The sequence below is a fragment of the Halichoerus grypus genome, chromosome X (genome assembly GCF_964656455.1).
Source record: "Halichoerus grypus chromosome X, mHalGry1.hap1.1, whole genome shotgun sequence".
NCBI classification, from domain to species: Eukaryota; Metazoa; Chordata; class Mammalia; order Carnivora; family Phocidae; genus Halichoerus; species Halichoerus grypus.
The window spans coordinates 86,821,682-86,844,597 of record NC_135727.1 but is presented as its reverse complement, the minus strand read 5'-3'; the positions used below and the strand labels follow the sequence as shown (position 1 = coordinate 86,844,597).

Genomic DNA, 22,916 nt, shown 5'->3' with positions numbered 1-22,916 from the left:
TAATAGTCCCCACTCCTCAAAAGTCAAAATAATTTTCCTGACACAGTTTCTTGATTAATATTGTCCTTCCCTACCAACCAATAATTCCTGTAATTATCATATGTTAAGTTCTTACGCACAGGTACACTAAGATCCTTTCCTAGGTTATCTTCTTACACCGATGCCACAGTTTTATTTTTTTAAAGATTTTATTTATTTGACAGAGAGAGCGAGCGTGAGCATAAGCAGAGGGAGCAGGGGAGGGAGAAGCAGGCTCCCCACTGAGCAGGGAGCCTGATGCGGGGCTTGATCCCAAGACCCTGGAATCATGACCAGAGCCAAAGGCAGATGCTTAACCAACTAAGCCACCAGGTGCCCCGATGCCACTGTTTTAATTTGTGTAGTTTCTTAAGGCAAGTTTTCTTTTTGCTCTTTCGTTTCCAAAATAATTTGGGTATATAACTGTCAAAAATCCAAGATGCCAAAACACATCAAAAACAAAATCAAAAGGAAAGTATCCATAGATATGAAAGTGAACATACTTGATATGTATGGCACTCAATAAAAAACCTGATATTCCAATGTCAAATACAAAATGACCAGCATGAGCAGACAACCAATATAAGGCCAATAAATTTGAAAATATATGTAATTAAAGCATGAAAATTAAAACCATGAAATATTTTCCCCCCACTTATTAACAAAAATCTAAAAGATAATCTGTAATGTTGATAAGGGTATGAGAAGACAGCATTTCTCACATTCATTAGTATAATGCTTAACAAAAAAGGGCGGGAGAATGTCCATGCAATAATCTTTTAAATATGAGAAGAAATATAGCAAAATGTTAATAGTGATATCCATGGTGATACTTGCCAGGTAGCTACAGTTTTTAAAAACCAAGTGGCTTGTATTTAGAAAATGAACTAATTGATTATGTGCCAGATACTTTGCTAAGCATCTGCCTCACATCAAGGAAAGAAAAATTATCAACCCTGTTTTACAGCTGTGAAAACCAGGCCACAAAAATCTAGTGATTTAAACTCATGTCTAATTCCAAAGCTCGTGCTCCTTGAACTATAGCATAATGGGATCCACAGGAGGGTCATAACAATGCAATACTTTCTTAACCTCAAAATGCATTTTAAGCCAGCTGACAGAATATTGGACTAAACCTGGGATTTCTACTGCTGACATAGGATCAACTGACATGGTCAACCAATACACAGGTTAATACAGGCTAAGGTGAATTGTATGATTAAGGATCTATAATTTTAAAAAAGCTACAACACTGGCCTCACAAGAAATCTAGTTAAGAAAGGTGTTACCACTTTAATTTTTGAGAAAACAAAATTGAAAAAGACCCCACAAGTACAGACAGAATTTGAATCCACATCTGCTCTTTCCATTATACCACACTGCCTTCCAACACATAGAAGACAGCAGCCAGGGAGCCTACTTCAGGTACACAAAGCTACAAAGAGTTTAGTGCTCACTTTCCACTGGTGACTAGCTTATTCACTTTTTTAATCAAGGGAAGTTCAAAAGTAAATTTGACCATTTCAAGACAATTTGCTGTTTTATTGCACTTTGTATATATAAGTGATGACATAGTTTGAAGATCAGTATGGTTGAACTGATTGCCAGGACTTTTTCTGAAATGAAAAAATAGAGCATACTTCTGGATACTTACAGCCTCAGTAGGTGTCTTTTTCAGTTTAGTCCTGTCTACTTTCATGTTTTCGATTTTCTGTTTTATGATCTGAAAAGAAATTTCCCGAAAAAGTGAGAACTTAAAGTTGCAATCTTAAGTACTATATGCTTGACATAAACAAGACAGAATGAAGAACATGCAAAATCCTTAAAGCAAAAACTCTGGAGTTATGATGCCATGCCAACTAGAGGCACAGCTATGAGGTAGGGAAGAAAAAGGAATCTCTCCAGACAAAATTGGCCCACATCCATATGTTGAGTAAGACTGCAATCAATTTAAGCCAAAATTAAAACACTTTTTTAAAAAACAAACCTCTCAAACTCATAACTGAAAATAAAAGATCATAATGTTTTTAACACACCTCAGGATGGAAAAATTCACCATATCCTTGTAGTTTTCTGGAAAATTTAGCAATTCTACTTCTGGGAATTTATCCAAAGAAAATCATAAGGATGTACACAAATATTTAACCACAAGAATCTATACTGCATGACCATATGTAATAGTGACAAATTGGAAAGGACCAAATGTCCAAAAAGGATTGGTTTAAAATGAAATATTACACAACTGTTATAAACACTGCACACAATTATATAACAAAAAGATGTTCATGGTGAAATAAAAAGGTTATAAAACGAACAGTATAAACCTATGTCTAAACTGCTTAGAAGGGGTATGCATCAAAATGTTAACTCATTGCTAACCAAAAGGATTATGTATACGCATCTCTGTATCTTTTATTGTTTTAACCAATAAAAATATATTAGTTGTGTTAGAAAAACAAAGGCAACACAACACTTTTATTTTTAAATTAGAAAATGATGTATAAGACTCCCACTAGAAACGTCCTAAGCACAGAACACATCATTTTTACTAAGGCCATTTAATTTAGAAGGCACAAAAGTGGGCAACCCACAGTATAAACCTATGTGATCTTTCATGGCAGACAAGGGACAGAAAGAAATAAAGGTTTCTCCCATTAGCAACTAGGACACCTGGACAGAAGTAGAGGTGAACTGAAAGCTCTTTACACACCAAGGATTGTCCTACTAATGTTATTTGCTACACAGCAGTAACTGAAGGTCAATGTCTCTCCCCCAAGAAGGCTGTCATAGTATAAAGCTGACCAAGCACAAGTATAAAATTCAGGTAGCTTTTGGCCTCAATTTAGTCCAACATACTCAGTACTGTGGAAATAAAGTGTTATTTGCCTACACGGTCGGCATCTATTTAACCAATGGACACTTCAGGAAGAACTGGTGAAACATCCAGAGTATATTCTAAAATGCTTTTGTAGAGACAGACAGACACACACACACACACACACACACACAGTTTTCCCTCTACGGTTCACATGTTAGGATATGAAATTCCAGATTACTTTTTAAAAAATTACCTCAGAATATAAAAGAAAATGAACAAAATGCCTGCTGCCTACAACTTCCAAATATCTAAAACAAGACCAACAGGATTCTGGCAACAATCTGATCCATGTAGTGGAAATTTAAGTGAGCTACTTGTATTCAGTTTCGGCTTTTTCTCACAAAACTTCTCACACTCATTCCCTAAAACAAGCAGCTATCACACTATTGTGGCTGCAGTCATTTGCTGGGAGGCTTTGAGACTACCTCTACTGAGTAGCAGCCAGCCCCAACACCATACAACCCAAATCACTGAATGCCTTCCTTCCAAAATTAGGAACAAGGTAAGGATGTCCATTCTCACCACTTTATTCAACACAGTGTTGGAAGTTCTAGCCACTGTAGTAAGGTAAGAAAATGAAATAACAGGTATATATATCAGAAAGGAAAAACAAAACTCCCTATTTGCAGATGACAAAGGATTAATCTAGTAGAAAATCCACCAATGTACAAAAAAACCACTCCCAGAACTAATAAATGATCTCAGTAGAGTTGCAGGATCCAAAATAAACACACAAATCAATCTATTTCTATATACTGGCAATGGACACATAAACTCCAAACTTTAAAAGTATACCACCACTCACAATTGCTCAAAACAAAACTCTAAAATACTTAGGTGTAAATCTAACAAAGCATGTATAGGACTTGTATGTTGAAAACTACAAAATGTTGATTTAAGAAAAACCAAAGAGCTAAATATATGAAGACATATACTATGCTCATAGGACTCAACAACACAGTAAAGAAGTCAATTCCCCTCAAATTGACACATAGATTTAATGCAGATCCTACCCAAGTCCCAGCAAGATTTTTTTTGTAAATAAACTGAGATTATTCTAAAATGTATATGGGGTGCCTGGGTGGTACAGTCAATTGAGCGCCTGACTCTTGGTTTCAGCTCAGGTTGTGATCTCAGGGTTGTGGGATCAAGGCCTGTGTCAGGCTCTGCACTCAGCACAGAGTCTTCTTAAGATTCTCTCTCCCTCTCCCTCTGCCCCTCCCACCCCGTGGACTCACCTGCACGCTCTCTCTAAAATTAATAAGTCTTTAAAATATATATGGAAAGACAAAGGAACTACAACCGCTAAAATAATTTTGAAAAAGAGGAGGAATCACTCTATCCAATTTCATGACATACATATATATCTCCCTACAAGAGTTAAGATATATAATATATGTAGTATTGGAGGTGGGATAGATGCATATATCAATCAGAACAGACTCAAGAAATAGACTCATTCAAATATGCTCGACTGATTTTTTTTTTTTAGAGAGCGAGCGAGCGCGGGGGGGGGGGGGAAGAAAGAAGGAATCTTAAGCAGGCTCCATGCCCAGCATGGGGCTCGACACGGGGCTCAATCTCATGACCCTGAGACTGTGACCTGAGCTGAAATCAAGAGTTGGGTGCTTAACCAACTGAGCCACCCAGGCGTCCCTACCCAATTATTTTTGACAAAGTTGAAAAAGCAATTCAAAGGATAGTTTCATCAACAAATGGTGCCAGAGCAAGTAGATATCCATAGGCAAAAGATGAAGTTTGACCTAAGCCTCATTCTTTATATAAAAATTAACTCAAAATGAATCATGTGGTGAGAATGTGGAGAAAAGTGAACCCCTGTGCACTGTTGGTGGGAATGTAAATTGGTGCAGCCAATATGGGAAAACACTATGGAGGTTCCTCAAAATATTAAAAATATGATCCAGCAATTCCATTTCCGGGTATTTAGCAAAAGGAAAACACTAACTTGAAAAGATCTATGTATCCCCATGTTTACTGCATTATTTACAATAGCCAAGACATGGAAGCAATCTAACTGTCCATTGATGGATGAGTGGATACACATACACACACACACACACACACACACACACACACACAGGAGTTATTAGTCAGCCATAAAAAAGAAGGAAATCTTGCCATTGTGACAAATGGCTGGACCTTGAGGGCATTATGCTAAGTGAAATAAGTCAGAGAAAGACAAATACTGTATGGTCTCACTTACATGTAGAGTCTCAAAAAACAAACAAAAAAGTCCCAAAACACTGAACTCACAGAACAGATTGGTAGATGCCGGAGGCAGGGGTGAGTGAAATGGGTGAAGGTGGTCAAAAGGTACAAACTTTTAGTTATAGAGCAAACAGGTTATGGGGATATAATGTGTAGCATGGTGACTATAGTTAATATTGTATTATATACTTGATAATTGCTGAGAGTAGATCTTAAAAGTTTTCGTCTTAAGAAAAAATTCTGACTAGACTTACTGTGATCATTTCACAATATATACAATACCAAATCACTATTCTGTACACCTGAAACTATTATAATGTCATGTTATTATCTCAATTTAAAAAATGCAAAGTAAAAAAAAAGGATCACAGACTTAAATGTAAAAGTATAAAAGGGAGAAAATATTTGCGACCCATATATAGTATCTAGAATATATAAAGAACCTCACAATTCAACAATAAAAAACCAAACAATCCTCCAAAACAAGAGCACTGATTACCTTGCATTAATAAACAACTCCAACTCTTTTACTGACTTAAAAAAATGTAGATGAGGTCACTGGCAAATCTTCACACATGTGTCGCACTTTAACCACAGCTGTTTTGACTTGGGATTCTGTACCAGTCAAGGGTCTGGGTTGAGAAAATAGACTCTGACTAAAGCAGCAAAATGACTTACTGGAAGGATAACAGCTTAGGGAATCAATAGGAAGGCTTATAGATCCACATTCAGAAAATAGGAGGAACCAAGGAAGCTACGCTGCCTTGAACTTCAGCCAAGGACCTCCCACAGCTTAGTTGGGGGCGCCTCTACTGCCAACACCAGACTCTAGATGCCTGGAAGGTACTGCTGTGGCAGAATGATTTCTGAACGGTCTCAGGTTATTTGCATCAGCGGCTCTAGACACAAAAAAATCCCAAGTGTGAGCATCTAATCGGCCAAGGGTAGGTCCTAAGCCCAGGCCCAGCTGTCAAGGTTTGGGGAGAGCAAGTACATTTGGCTTTTTCCGTTTCCAGTGTTTGGGCCCCAAACTCTTCATAAACAGATTCAGATGATAGGCACCCAATTAAATAACCAAGCCAAAACAAATGAACGAACACACACATTCCCCTAACAAGTACAACGTTAACCTGGTTTCTGTAATTTTGTTGCAAGAAACATCTATAGTTTAAAAAAGAAGAATAATACTGTCCATGAGACATCAATTAAGAAAATTCAAGTTTTTTTTGTTCCTAGTTATTCTCTTTCTAAGCTGGTTTCACAGTGGGAAGGAAAGTATTTTTTGAGCACTCACTACAAGCCAGACAATGAGTTGGTGTTTCCTAAAGCATTTTAGAGCATTCTGCTCCATGAAGGAAGACAAGGGTCCAGTAATTTGGGAAATGTTAAAAATGGAATTTGTCTTCCTTTAGGATAGTCAAGTGGCTGATTGACATTACTAACAGCTCCAAGAAATCTTGGGTAAAGGAAACTTATTAGGGCACAAAACCATTTTTTTCAAGGGTTATTTACTAAAAGCCCACCACTTTAAGTATCCCAAAGAACAAACTTTGAGACATGCTGCCCAAGGGGCTTCATGTAAGTCTTTCATACAATCCTCACCACTCAAGCCAAGTTTTGTCCCCATTTACAGATAGAAAACTGAGGCTCAGAGAAATTAAGTACCTTATGCCTAGCTAGTAAATGCCGGCACCAAGATCTAAATCCAGGCCTCTCTGGCTGCCACGTCCATGCTTTAACAACATGCTTTTCACTTTATTTACTAGTTTTATTACAATAAATCCCTGTAGATGAAAATACATAGTTGTGACAGACTCTTTTACACTGTTGGATCCTATGTTCAGAAAATTATTGCAAGAGAGAAAGCTGGGGCAGAAGTTAAGGTGAGATACTGTCAAATCACACTAATGATGGGAACAGTAACCACGAATGAGTTCTACCTAATGTTTAGAAGTTAAATGGGTGAAAATCCCATTACATAAAAAAGCCTCTAACAAAAAGAAATTAGTTCTAAACAAATTCCTGGAAATGGCCTACTGCCTTTGTTGGGTCAGACCAGAACTCTGAGCACCAAGCAATCTTTACATGTAATGAAGATTTCTTCCTAAACTTAGGTTAAAAAGATCAGCTTTAAGGAAATTAAGTAATTTTATGAACCACCATCCACAGCTATACATTACTTAAATACTTCTATTTAATTAGCCACTTTTTTCCCTTCCTCCTTTCCCCCAAACTTCATTTACCTTTGAGGTTCGAATCTTGGTTTTGTAGGGTTTACATCAAGACAAGTGTGTTCACTTAAAATATATTGAGGGGAAGTCGCTCTTGAAAGGGTAACTCACTCTGTAGTAATCACCTCCAGTTGACCAAATTTAAAATGACTTTCAATACTGAATCAGCTTAAGGGCAGAGGACACCTGTAGTTCCCAAATCTGGCTCAATAGAAGTTGAGTGTAGTGGCAGGTTAGCTTTACAATTCAAAGTATGGTTGAAGGATCAGGAGCACTGACATCACCTGGGAATTATTAAAAATGCAGAATCTCAGGCCCACCAGACCTGAGGAATCAATCTGTATTTTAATGAGATCTTCAGGTGATTAATATATTTTAAGTTTGAGAAGCACCAGATCAGAATACAGGCTCAAAATCAGGAAACCCAGGTTAGGATCCCTGCTAGATCATCTACTCACTGTATGAGCATGGACAAACCAGCCTCTGTACACTTCTGTTTCCTCAACTGTGAAATAGGGATAACTGATCTCCCCACTTCCACACTTACTTTTATCCAATCCATTTCTCCAGAGAGCAGCAAAAGTAATCTTCTTAAAACATAAATCAGCTCATGTTACTTCCTTGCTTAAAACCTTTCAACAGTTTTCCTAGAATTATATCCAAACTCTAATCATGACTCACAGGGTCCTGGCATGATTTGGCTGCTGGAACTCTCTCCAATCTCCTCTCTGCACAACTACTTTAGTCTTTCCCTTTAGTTTCTAGAATGCTCTAAGCTCCTTCTGTCCTCTAGACCTTTACAAGTGATATTCCCACTGGAATGCTTCTACCCCACACTCCTATTTCTTCCTATAGCTAGTTCCATTTGAGGAATGACTTTAAGACCCAAAGTGGCTTCCCAAGGCAACTCACCTAAAGCTAGTCTGTTATTTTTCTATTACACTACCCTGCCTATTTCTCTCATAGCATAGTTTCAATATAACTAGTTTGATTTTCTACAGTATTAAGCTCTTGGCATCTAGCACAGCATCTACTACATGGTAGGTAGGCAAATATTTGCAGAATGGAGTTCATGAAAGAAGTATGAACTGGGAATAAAAATCTGTGATTGTCAGCATATAGACAGTATTTGAAGCCACTGGTCTGGAGATGATGACTCACAAACAAAGGAGAGGCCCAGAACTGAGTTCCTACTTGATCTTACATTTAAAGGTAAGGAAAAGGAGGAGAACCCAGAAAAGGAGAGGTTGGTGAGGGAGAAGTAAAACTAGTTCATCATGGTATCATGAAAGACAAAAGATGGCAAGACTGATCAATTGTGTCCAATGTTAAAATGAGGTATGTCCAGAAAAATGTATACTGAAATTGGGAATAGAGATAACTTGACCAACAATAGTTTCAGTGGGGTGGTGGGAAGGGAAGCCAGACTGGAGTGAGTCAGGGAATCAATGGAAAATGAGGCAAGGGGCACCTGGGTGGCTCAGTTGTTAAGCATCTGCCTTCAGCTCAGGTCATGGTCCCAGGGTCCTGGGATCGAGCCCCGTGTCGGGCTCCCTGCTCAGAGGGAAGCCTGCTTCTCCCTCTCCCATTCCCCCTGCTTGTGTTCCCTCTCTCGCTGTGTCTCTCTCTGTCAAATAAATTTTTTTAAAAATCTTAAAAAAAAATGAGGCAATACAGATGGCATATGTAAAAAAACTCTTCTGAAGATGTCGGCTGTCAATGCAAGCAGAGAATTATGGGGTCATTGAAAGGTAGAGGGGAAGAGGAGATAACAGAAAGAAAATTCCTAAGAAAGCTGAGGGTAGGGGACCCTTTAACCTCTATTTCACCTTAACATAATGAACACTCATGTGGGTTTTGAAAGCACAAATACTAACCAGAATTATGACTACCCTCTACCTAATCTCTTAAAACTTGACTGAGTGTCCCTCTGTATGTGCTTATTGTACCCTGTACCTATCACTTCCATGACTACTAATGAGAAAATGTTTGCCACAGGGTGAGGAAGTTTAAAACAAGCATACACACAAAACCCACACAAACCCCCACAAACCTGGGAAGGGAAAAAATATACATTATCAGTGGTTGCCTCTAGGTGGCAGGATAACACAGTTTTTATTTATGCTTCATGCTTTTCAGGTTCTTCCAAACTTTTTATAATCATACATCCATTTATGAGAATTTTCCTTTTGTACAATTTTTCTTAAGGTAGAAAAGAGTGGCCCCTAATCCAAACAGTACGCATCAAATTAAGAACGATATCATCTAAACAAATGCCTTGGAGTGGCTGCTGCCTGCTCTTGGAGCTTCTTTTCTATACCTTCTGCTGTTTAATCCTGAAGTTTAGCACACAGCACACACTCAGTATTTACTGATTTATTATTGGTAGGTTAAGAAATGCTGCAAACACATCTTGGAGTGTGGATGAATCCAAGTCAGCCTAAAATTCCCACTGAAATCACGGAAAAGCAATTAGGCCGCTTTTAAATAAAAAGGCTTTTAGAGAACACTAAACTCCAACCTGCCACAAAGCAAAAGCCTTTGCCTCTATGAAGTCTCTGAAAGAAAATTCAGGTGAGAACTGCCCAGACCATCCATTATCTCAGGAAGCAGCAAACAATCTTAAAACCCAGCCTGCTATATACACTATTTGATTACAGAGGCACAGAAATCACATTAACGGATATCTTAAAGGGAACACATTTCCATCCAGCCTTGCTTCTGATTATTTACATTAATATCAACCCAACAAATATTCAGAGAACCCATTTGTCATTATAACAGCTAATATTTAATTACCACCTAATTATGCATTATCTCTAATCCTTTCACAACTTGAAGATGAAGACTGTTTCCAGTTTACTAAGTCCAAGGGTAGCCACATACCCAGTAAGTGGTAAACCTGGACGAAACCAAATTTGCTCCATGATTCTACAGTACACAAAATGTCTATATGCACACACAGTCCACCCTGCCACCCTCCTCCTACAGACACCAATATCCTTATCCTTGAGCCATAGTTAAAACATGACCCTGAGGATTGGTGACCTAGATTTTATTGGACTGATAGTAAAATGTAATAATAAAGCAACCAAAAAACAGCCTTTATTCACCCAAGACAAATCTGGAAATTATCTACAGAATTACCTTGATAGAGCCTCCTTCAAAATCTGTGAACACTATACCTCAGGTAAGTGTATATCCTTGCTCTCCTTGCTCTGTCGTATATTCAAAGAAAATCTCTTGCAGGGATACCAAGGAGGAGGAATCTGAAACCTCCAACACTGACTTTGGAGGTAAGAATGATGTCTGAGAACGCATCCCCTATATATGCTCTACCTACAGCCCTGGGAAGCTGCAGATCCAGGAGTTACCCCTTAGGTCATTACTTCCAATTATTTAAGAGAGATAAACTGGCATCAGAAGAATCAGGCAACAAAATAGGGCTCACCAAAGCTGCAGATCAGTTTTGCCAGTAGAAAGGAAAGGGCAACATGCCAAGTAGCTCCTTCTTAGCATTCCGAACAACAAACAAAAACAAACAGCAATGTCTATGTGAAAATTATGCAAATTAAGGAGGAGAGGAAGAGATTCCTTGTCTACACATTTTTAGCTGGTGCTCTGGAATAATCCTCATCTACCCTCAAAGACTGATCTGTCTCCCGTCCCCTTCCTCACTTGTGGCTGGATTTGGTGCAAAAGATCAACTGTAACAATGGTTATTCCCTATGTCATCACATCCAATTTCGAAGATGCAAATGCTTTTTCAGTCTTGCCCACCCCTAACAGAAAATGAAGACATCAGCCTTTAAACTAATACTCTGGTTATTCAAACTAATGTCAAGAACTTAACCATAGAAAAGCCTACCTCTTTCTAATAGGCGAACTTCACTCAGAAGGGCCACAGTCGACATTTAATGAGTTCAGGAAAAACGTATTTGCCAGAAAAATCAACCTACTTAAAAATTATCTTCAAAATAATTTACTTAAAAATTAAATCCAGAGTTCTCAACTCTGGCTGTGCAGTCACCTGACACTTACTTCAAAAACAAAAAATGTCTGGCCATACAAATATCTGACTTAGTAAATATGAGGTGGGAACGTTTTTTTTTCAAACTATATAGGTGATATAGCTGCACAGCGAGACTTGAAAGCCACTTTGTTAGGTATTATTAATTATCCTTTGCCTATTTGTGACTCACTGAGGAATTTTCTTTAAAAGAATGGGGGATAGGAGTGCCTGGGTGGCTCAGTCGGTTAAGTGGCTGCCTTTGGCTCAGGTCATGATCCCAGGGTCCTGGGATCGAGCCCCCTTGCTCGGCAGGGGGCCTGCTTCTCCCTCTCCCTCTGCCTGTCGCCTCCCCTGCTTGTGCACTCTCTCTCTCTCTGTCAAATAAATAAATAAATAATAAACAAATAAAATCTTAAAAAAAAAAAAAAGAACGGGGGACAGAATGGGGTATAAAGCAAGAATAGCCATGTGCTGATAACTGTTGAAGCTGGGTAACAGGTACACTGGGGTCATTATACTATTCTCTAACTTTTGTGTATGTTTGAAAATCTCAGAAATTAAAATATTTTAAATTAAGACTTTATCCTGCCAGATCCCTCCATTCCATCCTTCACATTACTACCAGAACAATCTCCCTCAAACTCAAAATCTACCTACATCATCAAGTGCAAACTCCTTACCTAACCCAGCATCCAAGACCTCTAGGACCTGGTACCTGCTCACCTCTCATACCAGGGCCACAGCATTACATAATATTCCCCTTGGCTCCCCACATACTTTAACCACGTGAGGCTTTTTACAGTTCCCCTAACATTCAAGACTTTGACTACCTTGACTCAGATTGCGCCTTCTGCTAAAATGGCTGCTCTCTGCATATCCCCTAGAGCTCAGCTTAAATGTCACCTCAATGAGGCCTTTTCAGATACCCTCTCCCTCAGAGAAAAATCGATCACTCCCTCCTTTGTGCCCCCCACTGTGTCCCGCATATACTCTCAATCAACTCACCTATTTACACGTCAATCTCAACACTAGGGTGAATTCTGCATGAGTGGGATTGTGTCTATTTATTTTTGCATTCCTGTCACCAGCATAGGAACTGTCACTTAGTAGATTAATGAATGAATGAATGACTATCCAGTAAACGTTTAAGGAAGCTTAAAAATCCAAGTCACAGACTCTTGGTGAAATTTTCAACTGAGAAAACCAATTTATAAAATTCACCCAATTTGCATTTTTCTGTTCAACATATAGGTATGAACACAGTATATGCAGGGCATTGCAAAGGGTGCTATGAGATAGCCAAGTATTCAGAAACATAAATCAGAGGAAAAAAGAAAACTAGAAGCAATGATAGTATAAAAACAATGCAAAGTCAGTATACAAAACACAATCAAATTATAGCACACAATCAAATTACAACTTCCTAGTGGCCTAAGCAAAGCTGGAAACGCAATTACAAGAGATCAACAGAATACATAAAATAAATCCTTATATAACACCAACCATAATCCTCTTGCTTTTTAAAAAAAATTTGGACTTTTAGAGATTCGAGTTGCATAAAAGAGAGTACAGTTTTAGCAAAAGTGAAACAATTAGCCCAGTTTCATTTTTTGGGCATAGTGCTTTAGTCTAGAAAAGTACATATACAGCAATTTGGACATCCTTTTAAAAAATGTGAAGAAATCTTTATAGATTTCTTGTCCTATACTGAGGGATGTCCATAAAAATTTTTAAGTTGTATGGAAAATTTCTGCATATGTTGGAATTTTTCTGAGAAAGGTGATAGCTTTCACTGGCTTCTTAAAATGATCCATGACCTGCAACAGTAGGAACCATCACCCCACAGAAAGATCTCCAAGACTTAGTACTTAATGACTACGATGTTTTCACTTTCACTTATGAAACACAGGCATATGGTATTTCCCCTAAAGCCACATGACAGGCTACTGTCAGATACAATAAAGACAGTACAGGAAACCAAAGAAACAGAATCCCAACCCTTGTGCATTATTCAGCTCCAATTGTCTCATATCCCTGGGTTTAAAAAGAAATATGCAGCATCTCTCAAGATTAAACCTCCTCTGTGTAAGAGGGAATTCTGTATTCCTGGGTAAAATCCTCTAGTCATGTATCCTGAAGAAAGGTAGAAAAGGCCCAAACCTTCTATCAAAAGCCTAGATTAAGTATATTTCTAAATAAAAGCTAGGTTTTAATACCTTAAAATATTCTGACAAAAGATATATCTGTATGGGGAGAGGGTGAGAGTCCTTAGTAATGTATTTACTTGCTACCGTATATTGTGGATTATTTAAGTTTAAAGGTAGAGATTGAGGAATACAACTGGAAGAAAGTCAAAATGAAGTAGAGGACAAAAGCATAGTGGAAAGGCCTGGGAGTTGGACAGAAATGGGTTTAAATTCCATTTATTAGCTGTATGATCTTAGACAAGTTACTATGCCTCGCTGAGTCAGTAACCTCTGTAAAATAAATAACAGTCCATCTCAAGGCAATGAGTAAGCCATATTATTATTTGTTCTATTTCTTTTAGCTCCAGATTAATCTAAGGGCAGCAATCTTATGCTGGCTATTCCATACACACACACACACACACACACACACACAGATCAAAAGCAAACAAGAGCTGGTCTTTTCAAACTTTCTACATGTTATCTGCATATGAAAGAACATAAAGCATGTACTGATCTCTAGACTGTTAGCTTAAAGTACTGACAAGAACCAAAAAGTTAAACTCAACTTTGATCATGAGACTGGGAAGCTCTGGGTCTCATTCTCAGTAAATTATAGTTCTCCAAAGGTTAAATAGTCTACTAAATACTGTCTGGGCCATACAACTTAAGAATCAGAGATTTTAAGTGTATGTGAACTATTTTGAGCTGGTTCAAATGAATTTGGAATGCAGAGAGACCAAGATTCTTCTATATGATTTAAAAGAACAGTAGTAATTAGGGCAATTATCAACATGACAGCAAACTTCTTTCAACATGAAGTAACTCCAACTGCACAGGTTTATTATGAGGCTAAAATTAATTCACTGACAAGAAAACTTTAAAACAACGCTTTTAGAAAAAAAATATGTCCCAACATATAGACAAAACTGGCTCTGTTTGAGTAAATTTAACAGCACCACACACAGCCTGGCACATACTCATTTCCAATGTTCTTTAAATAAATGAAACAATGTGAACAATCTGCTGCTTTAAAACATTTGTATCTATAACATGAAAGATGTTTGCTGAAAAAGAAAGAAAAGTATGCAAAGGTACTCTAGTTCCCTGCCACCAACTGACTTTGTGATCTTAGGACAATCTGAGCTTCAAACATGTAAGATGAAAATAAAGTAACTAAAATCTCTTAAAGCACTGTCTATAACACTTTGCCTTCAGTTCAAGACAAATGTTAAGTATTAAACATGAACAATTTGAATTATTCTCGAAAACTAAAAACCAAAAAGTACCCAAGCTGGTTTTCTACTTGGCACAAATTCCAACTTTTTTTGTTTTAACAAACTACATTTTTCCAAATTTTAAGCTGAGCATGTATTTAAAAATCAAATAGTCTCTCCCAAAACAGGAACTACTGGTTAACCATTTGGACAAAAATAAAAGCACACACCTACTTCACACCATTACTTAAACATAAAAAGCTAAACGGTAAAAGTGTTCTTAGAAGATAATGCAGATAAATATTCTTGTAATCTTGGCAAAGAAAAGATCTTCCAAGAAAGATACACAACCTAGAAACCATAAAGGAAAGAAAAAACAAAAGGGCAGATATGACCATACAAAAATTCCAAACCATAAATACAGAAAACATTTTTAAGAGGATACAGAAAGGATTGGTATTTCTAATATACAAACAACTCCCAAAACTCAGTAAGACAATCTGATCGAAAACCAAGTAAAAGCGCACAAACTTGCAATTTGCAGAAGATCCTAACATTTGCTCATCCTCTCTAATAATTACAAAAATTCTAACCAAAGCAAGGAGATGTTATTTCTCATTCATCAGACTGGTTGAAATTAAAAAGATCAACAATTATCTTGTTTTGGCAGATATAGGTAGAGAATGAATTCTACTTCTAAGGATCAACAACAGGGAATGATTAAATTATAGTAGATCCATGCTTTGAAATGCAATGCACGATTAAAAAGAATGGAGCTGAGCTATATGTTTTAACATATAAAAATATACATGACAAATGAATAAGCACAGTACGTAAATGCTAAAAAGCATAAAAGAATATATACAAATTATCAACAGATATGAAATGTGGTATGAATAAAACAAGACTATCATTTGGGGAGGAGGGACACTAATTTTTAACTGTTTATTTTGTTTGAATCTTTGTTTTTAACAGCAAACACTTCTATAATTTAAAACAAATGAAAAGGGATAAATAGATGGGCTTGGGGGAAAAAAAGATGGGCTTATAAAATACCATTTTAATTTGAAAGTTTTTTAACAGGAAATTCAGTCCTAGCTACAGGCTTATGGCATCCATAAACATGCATGAAAACACATGGCCAAATTGAAATGTCCCATGAAAGAGCTCAAAATTGACTCCATGTTGAAAAGTAACAGCCATAGTCAAAAGGGCAAAGAAACTGAGTTTTTGGACTTTTTCTCATTTACCTTTTTACTCCCCCTAAAATTTCCCCATTTTGGGGGTAACTTTCTTATAGGTTGGGCCCACTTATTCTGCACTTCTATGGATGACACCTGATGGCACATTTAGAAACAGATTAAGTTCAGTTTTAAGAAAAGATACAGCATAATGAAAATACTGGACTAGGTTAACCTCGGTTCAATGCCCAACTCCACCACTAACCAGCAATGTTTGTTACCTTGGACAAATCATTTCCCCTAATCTGGGCCTATAAAATAAAATAAAAGGAGTTTGATACAGATAATATCAAATATAGGCTCTTATTCAGCTCTTCTGTTGGACATGGAGAAGACTACCATTTTAAAGCCACTGGTAATTTGCTTTGCTAGAGGTAGAGATTTGAATTAACTATGCAGGTAGTCTGCCTTTACTTTTAAAAAGCAAAAATCTAAAATACTCTATGTAAAAGGTTGTCATTCAAGTGATATCTACATCCCTCCAGACTACACTTCCTCTTAAGGATGGCCTTGCCAAGACAGTTAAGGAAATTTGAGGAGCAGGGAAATGGAACCCCAGATTAGGTCAAAAGACTACAAGGCACTCTAGGTTGGAGGAGTCAAGCCAGCCCCTACAAAATATGGCAGTAGGTATAGATGTGAGAGCCATCTATATCAATGATACTGCATCTATCCAGGTTTATGCTCTTTTCTAATACTAATGTATCAAGGCTTACCCTGAGGTGCTGTCATACTGTAAGTCAACATGGATTATATACTAAACATACCATAGTGAATAATGCAGGACAGTCTTTTTAAAGGGCAATTTGATAATAAGTATCAAAAGCCTTTTATATTTTTGCATTCCAGTTCTAGAAATTTCTAAAGAAAGTAAACATAATGTCACAAAGACTTCTCATTCAGATGTTCTTAAGCTTCTTTCCTTTATTCAATACTTATTCCTACTGCGTGCTAGGAAGCATTGTTTAAAGATCATGGAAAACTAGAACTTAAAGGTTTGAAAATAGGGAATTGGTTAATAAATGATAAATCATGTACACAATAGAATATAATGCAGTCATCAGAAGTATTATATTGTCATATTACATTATGACAGGAACAGAGATCAATATATTAAGTGGGAACAGCAAATTTAAAAATACCATTTCTATACTGGTTTGGAGAAACAGCTTTAAAAAAAGACAATTTGGGGACAACTGAGGAAATGTGAATATGGACTGGCTATCAGATAATATTAAGGAAAAGAACAAATTTCCTAGGTGCGATAAAAGGTATTGTAGATATTGTAGGTCCTTATTAAGACATGCCTGCTGAAGGATTAAAGGATGAAATGTCACTTTTTTCTTTTAAGGATGAAATGTCACTCTTACTTCATGTGCTTCAGAAAAATTAAACACACATATGTACATATAAATCAAATATGGCAAATTTTAACTATTGTTGCATATAGCTGGTGATACACTGATGCTCAATGTGCTATTCTTTCAGCATTTTTATGTTTGAAAATTTTCACAATAAAAAGTTGAAGGGAAGGTTATGAATTACATTTTTAAAGAGTAAAGTTTTGGGGAAAAAAGTATGCGTATGCTACACAGGCATAAAGAAAAGCCTTGGAAGAATATATTGTGTACCAGTATACTAATAGTATTTATCTGAATGGCAGGAGATTTCTGTGCTTAATTGTGTATTTTTTCAACAATAAGCTATGTATATCGCTATAATCATGAGAAACGTTACTTAAAAATAAAGTCAGGAAAGCATTTTCAAACAAGAACTACAATAAAATGAACAAATGACTAATGTCCCACTCCCAAAGCATTCTTATTAAATGATTTTACAAACTTTAAAGAAGTATGCAAATAATATTACACAAGTAATAAACTGCTGTGTGAACATCACAGTTTTTCAATTTCTACTTAGATGAGTCATTTATACCATTCTCACAGTATAAAAATTCAAGCAATTAATGGTAAAGATCATAGTGGGGAGGGGAATACTGAGTTAAAGTACTTAAGTATATCCCCTCATATCACACCTCCCCACTAAAAGATTTGAGGCAAAAATAAATGTTAAAGATGATCAGTTCAGGGGTGCCTGGGTGGCTCAGTCAGTTAAACGGCTGCCTTTGGCTCAGGTCATGATCCCAGGGTCCTGGGATGGAGCCCCGCATCGGGCTCCGTGCTCAGTGGGAAGTCTGCTTCTCCCTCTCCCTCTGCTGCCCGCCCCCGCTTGTACTCTCTCTCAAATAAATAAATAAAATCTTAAAAAAAAAAAAGATGATCAGTTGGGGGGGGGTAGGGAAAGGGTTTTTGTCATATTATTCTCTGTATTCTTCAGTGTATTTTAAGTTTCTCAGAAAAAGAAATGCAATTACAGAAAAAGCTAAAGTTCCCCTTGACCACTCCTTCCAAATAATCAGTTTACCCTAGTTTTTAAAAAATATATAAATAGCACCATATAGTACATACTATCTTGCAGCTTGCCAAGTATCTCCACATAAATAGCTGTATTAACTTATACCACTTGTGGGCAGTATTCTAAGACCATATTTATCCCTGTATTTTTGCCATGACTTGGTATTACCTAATTATTTTTTTGCCAATCTAATGGTTAAAAAATATCTCATTTTAATTTGCATTTCTGGTATTTAGTTTGAGTATCTTTTCTTGTTACCAGACAGTTTTAGTTCCTATTCTGGGAAAGCCTGTCCCTAATTTTCTACTGCTTTTATTTTTAAAATGTTACTCTTATCATTAAGATGGGAACACACCAACCAAAATGTTAATGATGACTGAATATTTTTGTGGGAGTAGGAATCTTTTCCCAAAATAAGAACACATTTTCTAGTTTTTCCTAAATTAATTCAGTAACAGAAACTAGAAAATGATAAAAGTGGGTGAAAAAATCCTTTTAGATGCAAGTAGTACTTTCAGGATACCCTATTATAGGAGCACATAACACCCTAGAGGAGCTCATAAAATCCAGCTTAAAGAAATAAACACATCTAAAGCACACGTCTTATTAAGAAATGAAATACTGGTTGAGGCTATTGATTCATTTGGGATACATTTAACTAATTTCATTTTTATAAAGCATTTTTTGAGTTCATGATGTACTTTTTTTCATGTATCTTGTTTAACCCCAACAAAATTCTGGGTTACATCCTTGACGACCTCCTATAAATGGCTATAGCACATTCTGTTCACCCCTCCTCATTGTACCGATCTCTCTTTTTTTTAAAGATCTTATTTATTTGACAGAGAGAGACACAGCGAGAGAGGGAACACAAGCAAGGGGAGTGGGAGAGCGAGAAGCAGGCTTCCCGCTGAGCAGGGAGCCCAATGTGGGGCTAGATCCCAGGACCCCAGGATCATGACCTGAGCTGAAGGCAGATGCTTAACGACTGAGCCACCCAACGATTGAGCCACCCAGGTGCCCCGTACCAATCCCTTTGACTGTGATTTACAAGTCTCCTTCCCCTAGTAGACCATGCTACCCTCCCTCTCTCTAGTTGCTTATCTTTGAATTTCCAGTATCTGGCATTATTGAGTATGTCCTCAAATATTTGTTGAGAGAATGAGATATCATCACCCTCATTTAAAGGATGAGGAAACTAGCTCAGTGATGAAGTAATTTGCCCAAAGTAACATAGCTATTAAGTATTTATTTTACATAAATTACAATCGCCTTATCTTTGTAGTATACTATATAAACATTTTAAGTAATACATCATCTCACTTTAATGCTCACAGCAACTTATGAAGTAGGCTTTTTGATTACCATTTCCTAGGTGAGAATGAAACCTGAGGCACATACAAATCCTAGTTTATATGAAGTACAGCTGTCTCTTTACATACTTTATAAATCACTAATTGGGTATAGAAGCCTCTATCTTTATGTAGTAAACATCTTGGGGAATGATGGGGGGGAGGGAGAGGACGGAAGGAAGATAGGTAAAGCAATAGGATAGAGACTGAAAAATCAGTTATAGGGACATCTTAAGACCATAAACTGATACTGTAGTGTCAACCACGTGCCACTTTTGAAATCCAATCTTGGCCCAAAGGTTTTTCTTGATATTACCCTCCATTCATAGAAGACAACTGCAGGCTTTCTCACAGATCAGCAATCTCAAAGGCTGGGGATATAGAGCTAAGGAGAGCTTTGAAAAACAATAGACAGGTTATATCACACATGGACAAAGCAGGGGGAAAATGGCAACCTAAAGGAAAAGGCTAAGGAACTTTAAACATTATCTCAGTCCTTAAATGGACTGTGAGTTTCTCAAGTGAAGAAACCAACTCTCATTCATTTTATGTCCCTAGCTCCTTGTACTTAAAAACTCAGTAAATGGTTACTGGACTAAAAAGAGGTTAAGATGTGAGGAAAAAAAGATAATATTATTAATTTAAAAAACAATGGCTTTGCATTTATTGAGCACTTACTATGTGCCATGTGCTATACTTCAGATAACATACAAAATGTTAAAAGGGATAATATTTACCTCTTTTCTAATCTGCTATATACGGTGCTACTCAAGTATGTTAAGAGTGGTGATACTGATGACCATTAGGAAGACTCATTATGGGTTAAGGTTACTAAGGTTACAGCAGAACCTTGAACAGAACAAAGCTGAACAGCAGGGAGCTATGTAGAGGTAAGGAGATCAAGGCAACCAATGTATTACACGTCACCACAGAAGTGGATAAGACCATTTAGAGGGTATGAATGTGACTCCTAATGCTTGGCAAAGTGAAAAACTACTCTGGTGGAACACCCACTTATCTAGGGCCAGACAGAGTCAGCCCCAAAATGACCAAAGTACAAACCCCTTTCCTCCCCACCACTGATGATCCCAACACAGACCTGAAGGGTCCAGACAGGCTTTGCTAACTGGCCATCACTTCACCACCGTGACTGCCCATCTCTGAGCTGTTGGAGGGGTTAAGTGAAATAGTATGTTAAAGAAATGACCATCGGCTGACCACACAGAGTGTACTAACAACCTACATTTCCCCATATAACCCCAATAACCCCACAAATAAAGTATTTTCCCCAGATGAGGCAACGGATAGGTTAACTTGCCCAATGTGACAGAACTATTAAGTGGACAGAAAAAAAATTAAAAATTCAGCACTTGTCCTACCCTTCTCATACAAACTGTATCACTGAGTAACCTTATAAAATTCCACCTAATATACAAAAACAAAATGACAGAGTTAGAACATCACCATTTTGACATTCCCAATAAACTAATCAATCTAAGCTTAGGCAGAAATGGCTGTTAATATTAAAAAAAATACAAGACATCATTACAACTTAACGAATGTTGTGAATAAACACACCACCGCCAATTCTTGCCAAAGGACATGAACCTGAATTTATAAAAGCCTCTGGATCCACTGTGAATTTGCAGGAAATATAAAGGACAGAGGAACTTGTAGTAACTGTACCGAGTATGCAATAAGCCAATTCAGTCTGTGGGAAACTCCACAGGTCAAACGGCCTGAGTTATTCAACAAATACAGTGTAAGGAAAAGCAAGAAAGGGAAGTTACAGGTATTTAAAATACGCCAAGTTTTAAAAAGTAGATAAAGCAAATTATACTGTCCAGGGATGCACACTTGGATGATAAAACCAGAACAATACAAGTGATTACTATAAAGTCAGAAGAGCAGATACTTTCTGGAGAGGGAAGATGCTGTGATTGGGATGCACACATGGAAGGACTTATGGTGTAACAGGCAAAGTTCTATTTCTTGAGTTGGGTTATGGTCACAAAAGTTACCTTAAAATACCTTAAAAGTTGCCTTAAAATAATTTATTAAACTGTAAATTTGTTTTGGGGTGGTTTCCCCTATCTGTATTCTATCTGTACAAAAGGAAAACACTTTAATCACATTAAAGCTGCTTACGTATGATAGGATTCTATTTGTATGAAATGCCCAGACTAGGCAAATCATGGAAATATCAAGTAATTAATGGTTGCCAAAGGCTGGGGTGGTTGGGAGAGAGAAGGGGAGTCACTACTAATGGGTACTGGGTTTCCTTTAGGGGTGATGAAAATGTTTTAAAATTGATGTGGTAATGGTTGTACAACTGTGAACACACTAAAAACCACTGTATGCTTTAAATGGGTGAATTGTATGGTATGGGAATTACATCTCAATAAAACTGTTTTAAAAAGTCTAAGACACCCCAGTTAAGCCAAGACACACTTTTAAAATAAAGCCTGGGGTGGAGCCCAAGATTTTGCATTTCTGACAAGTTCCCAGATGCTGCTGCTGTTGATCTGGGGACCACATTTTGAGAACCACTGCAACAAAAGATTTCAAAACTGCTTCTAGCTCAAAGCAGTACTAAACAGCACTGGAAAGTGTTTTACTCAGGGACTGAGAAAACAGTCCAGAAAAAAAAAAAAAAGAACAGTTAACACTCTGCCAAGCATTGTTCTATTCTAACTGATTCCCTGACCATCAACATCAGCATCTCCTGGGAACTTGCTGGAAATGCAAATTCTCAGGCCCCTCCCAGACCTATAGGATAGGAAGCTCTGGGGCTGGAGCCCAGGATTGTTTTAGCAAGCCCTCTAGGTGATTCTGACGTTCCCTAAAGTTTCAGAGCTACTGTTCTAAGCACTTTATATGCATTAACTCAGCTAAACGTCTCTAAAACCCTATGACGTAGGTAACACTATTAGCATTTTACAGATTAAGAACTGTGGCACAGAGGTTAAATAATTTGCACAAGATGACAAATGGTAAAAAAAAAAAAAAAGAAAAAAGTCGGGGGGGGGGGGGAGTCAGAACTTGAACCTAGGGAGTCTGGCTCCAGAATCCATGTTCTTAATCACTATGCTGAAAAGATTGTTCCACCTATAAGAACTCAATTGGCAGAATGCAAT

General features: G+C 37.3%; 1 protein-coding gene across 14 annotated transcripts in view; it reads right to left on the bottom strand.

The window, feature by feature from the left end:
• Positions 1 to 22,916, bottom strand: part of HUWE1 (HECT, UBA and WWE domain containing E3 ubiquitin protein ligase 1) — a 162,123-nt gene that overhangs the window by 129,544 nt on the left and 9,663 nt on the right. For all 14 annotated transcript variants that reach the window (XM_078065229.1, XM_078065238.1, XM_078065239.1 and 11 more), the window contains one exon: positions 1,673 to 1,741. In XM_078065229.1, the coding sequence (XP_077921355.1) occupies positions 1,673 to 1,717 (45 nt within the window). In that variant the 5' untranslated portion in view covers positions 1,718 to 1,741. The remainder of the gene's footprint in view (positions 1 to 1,672; positions 1,742 to 22,916) is intronic.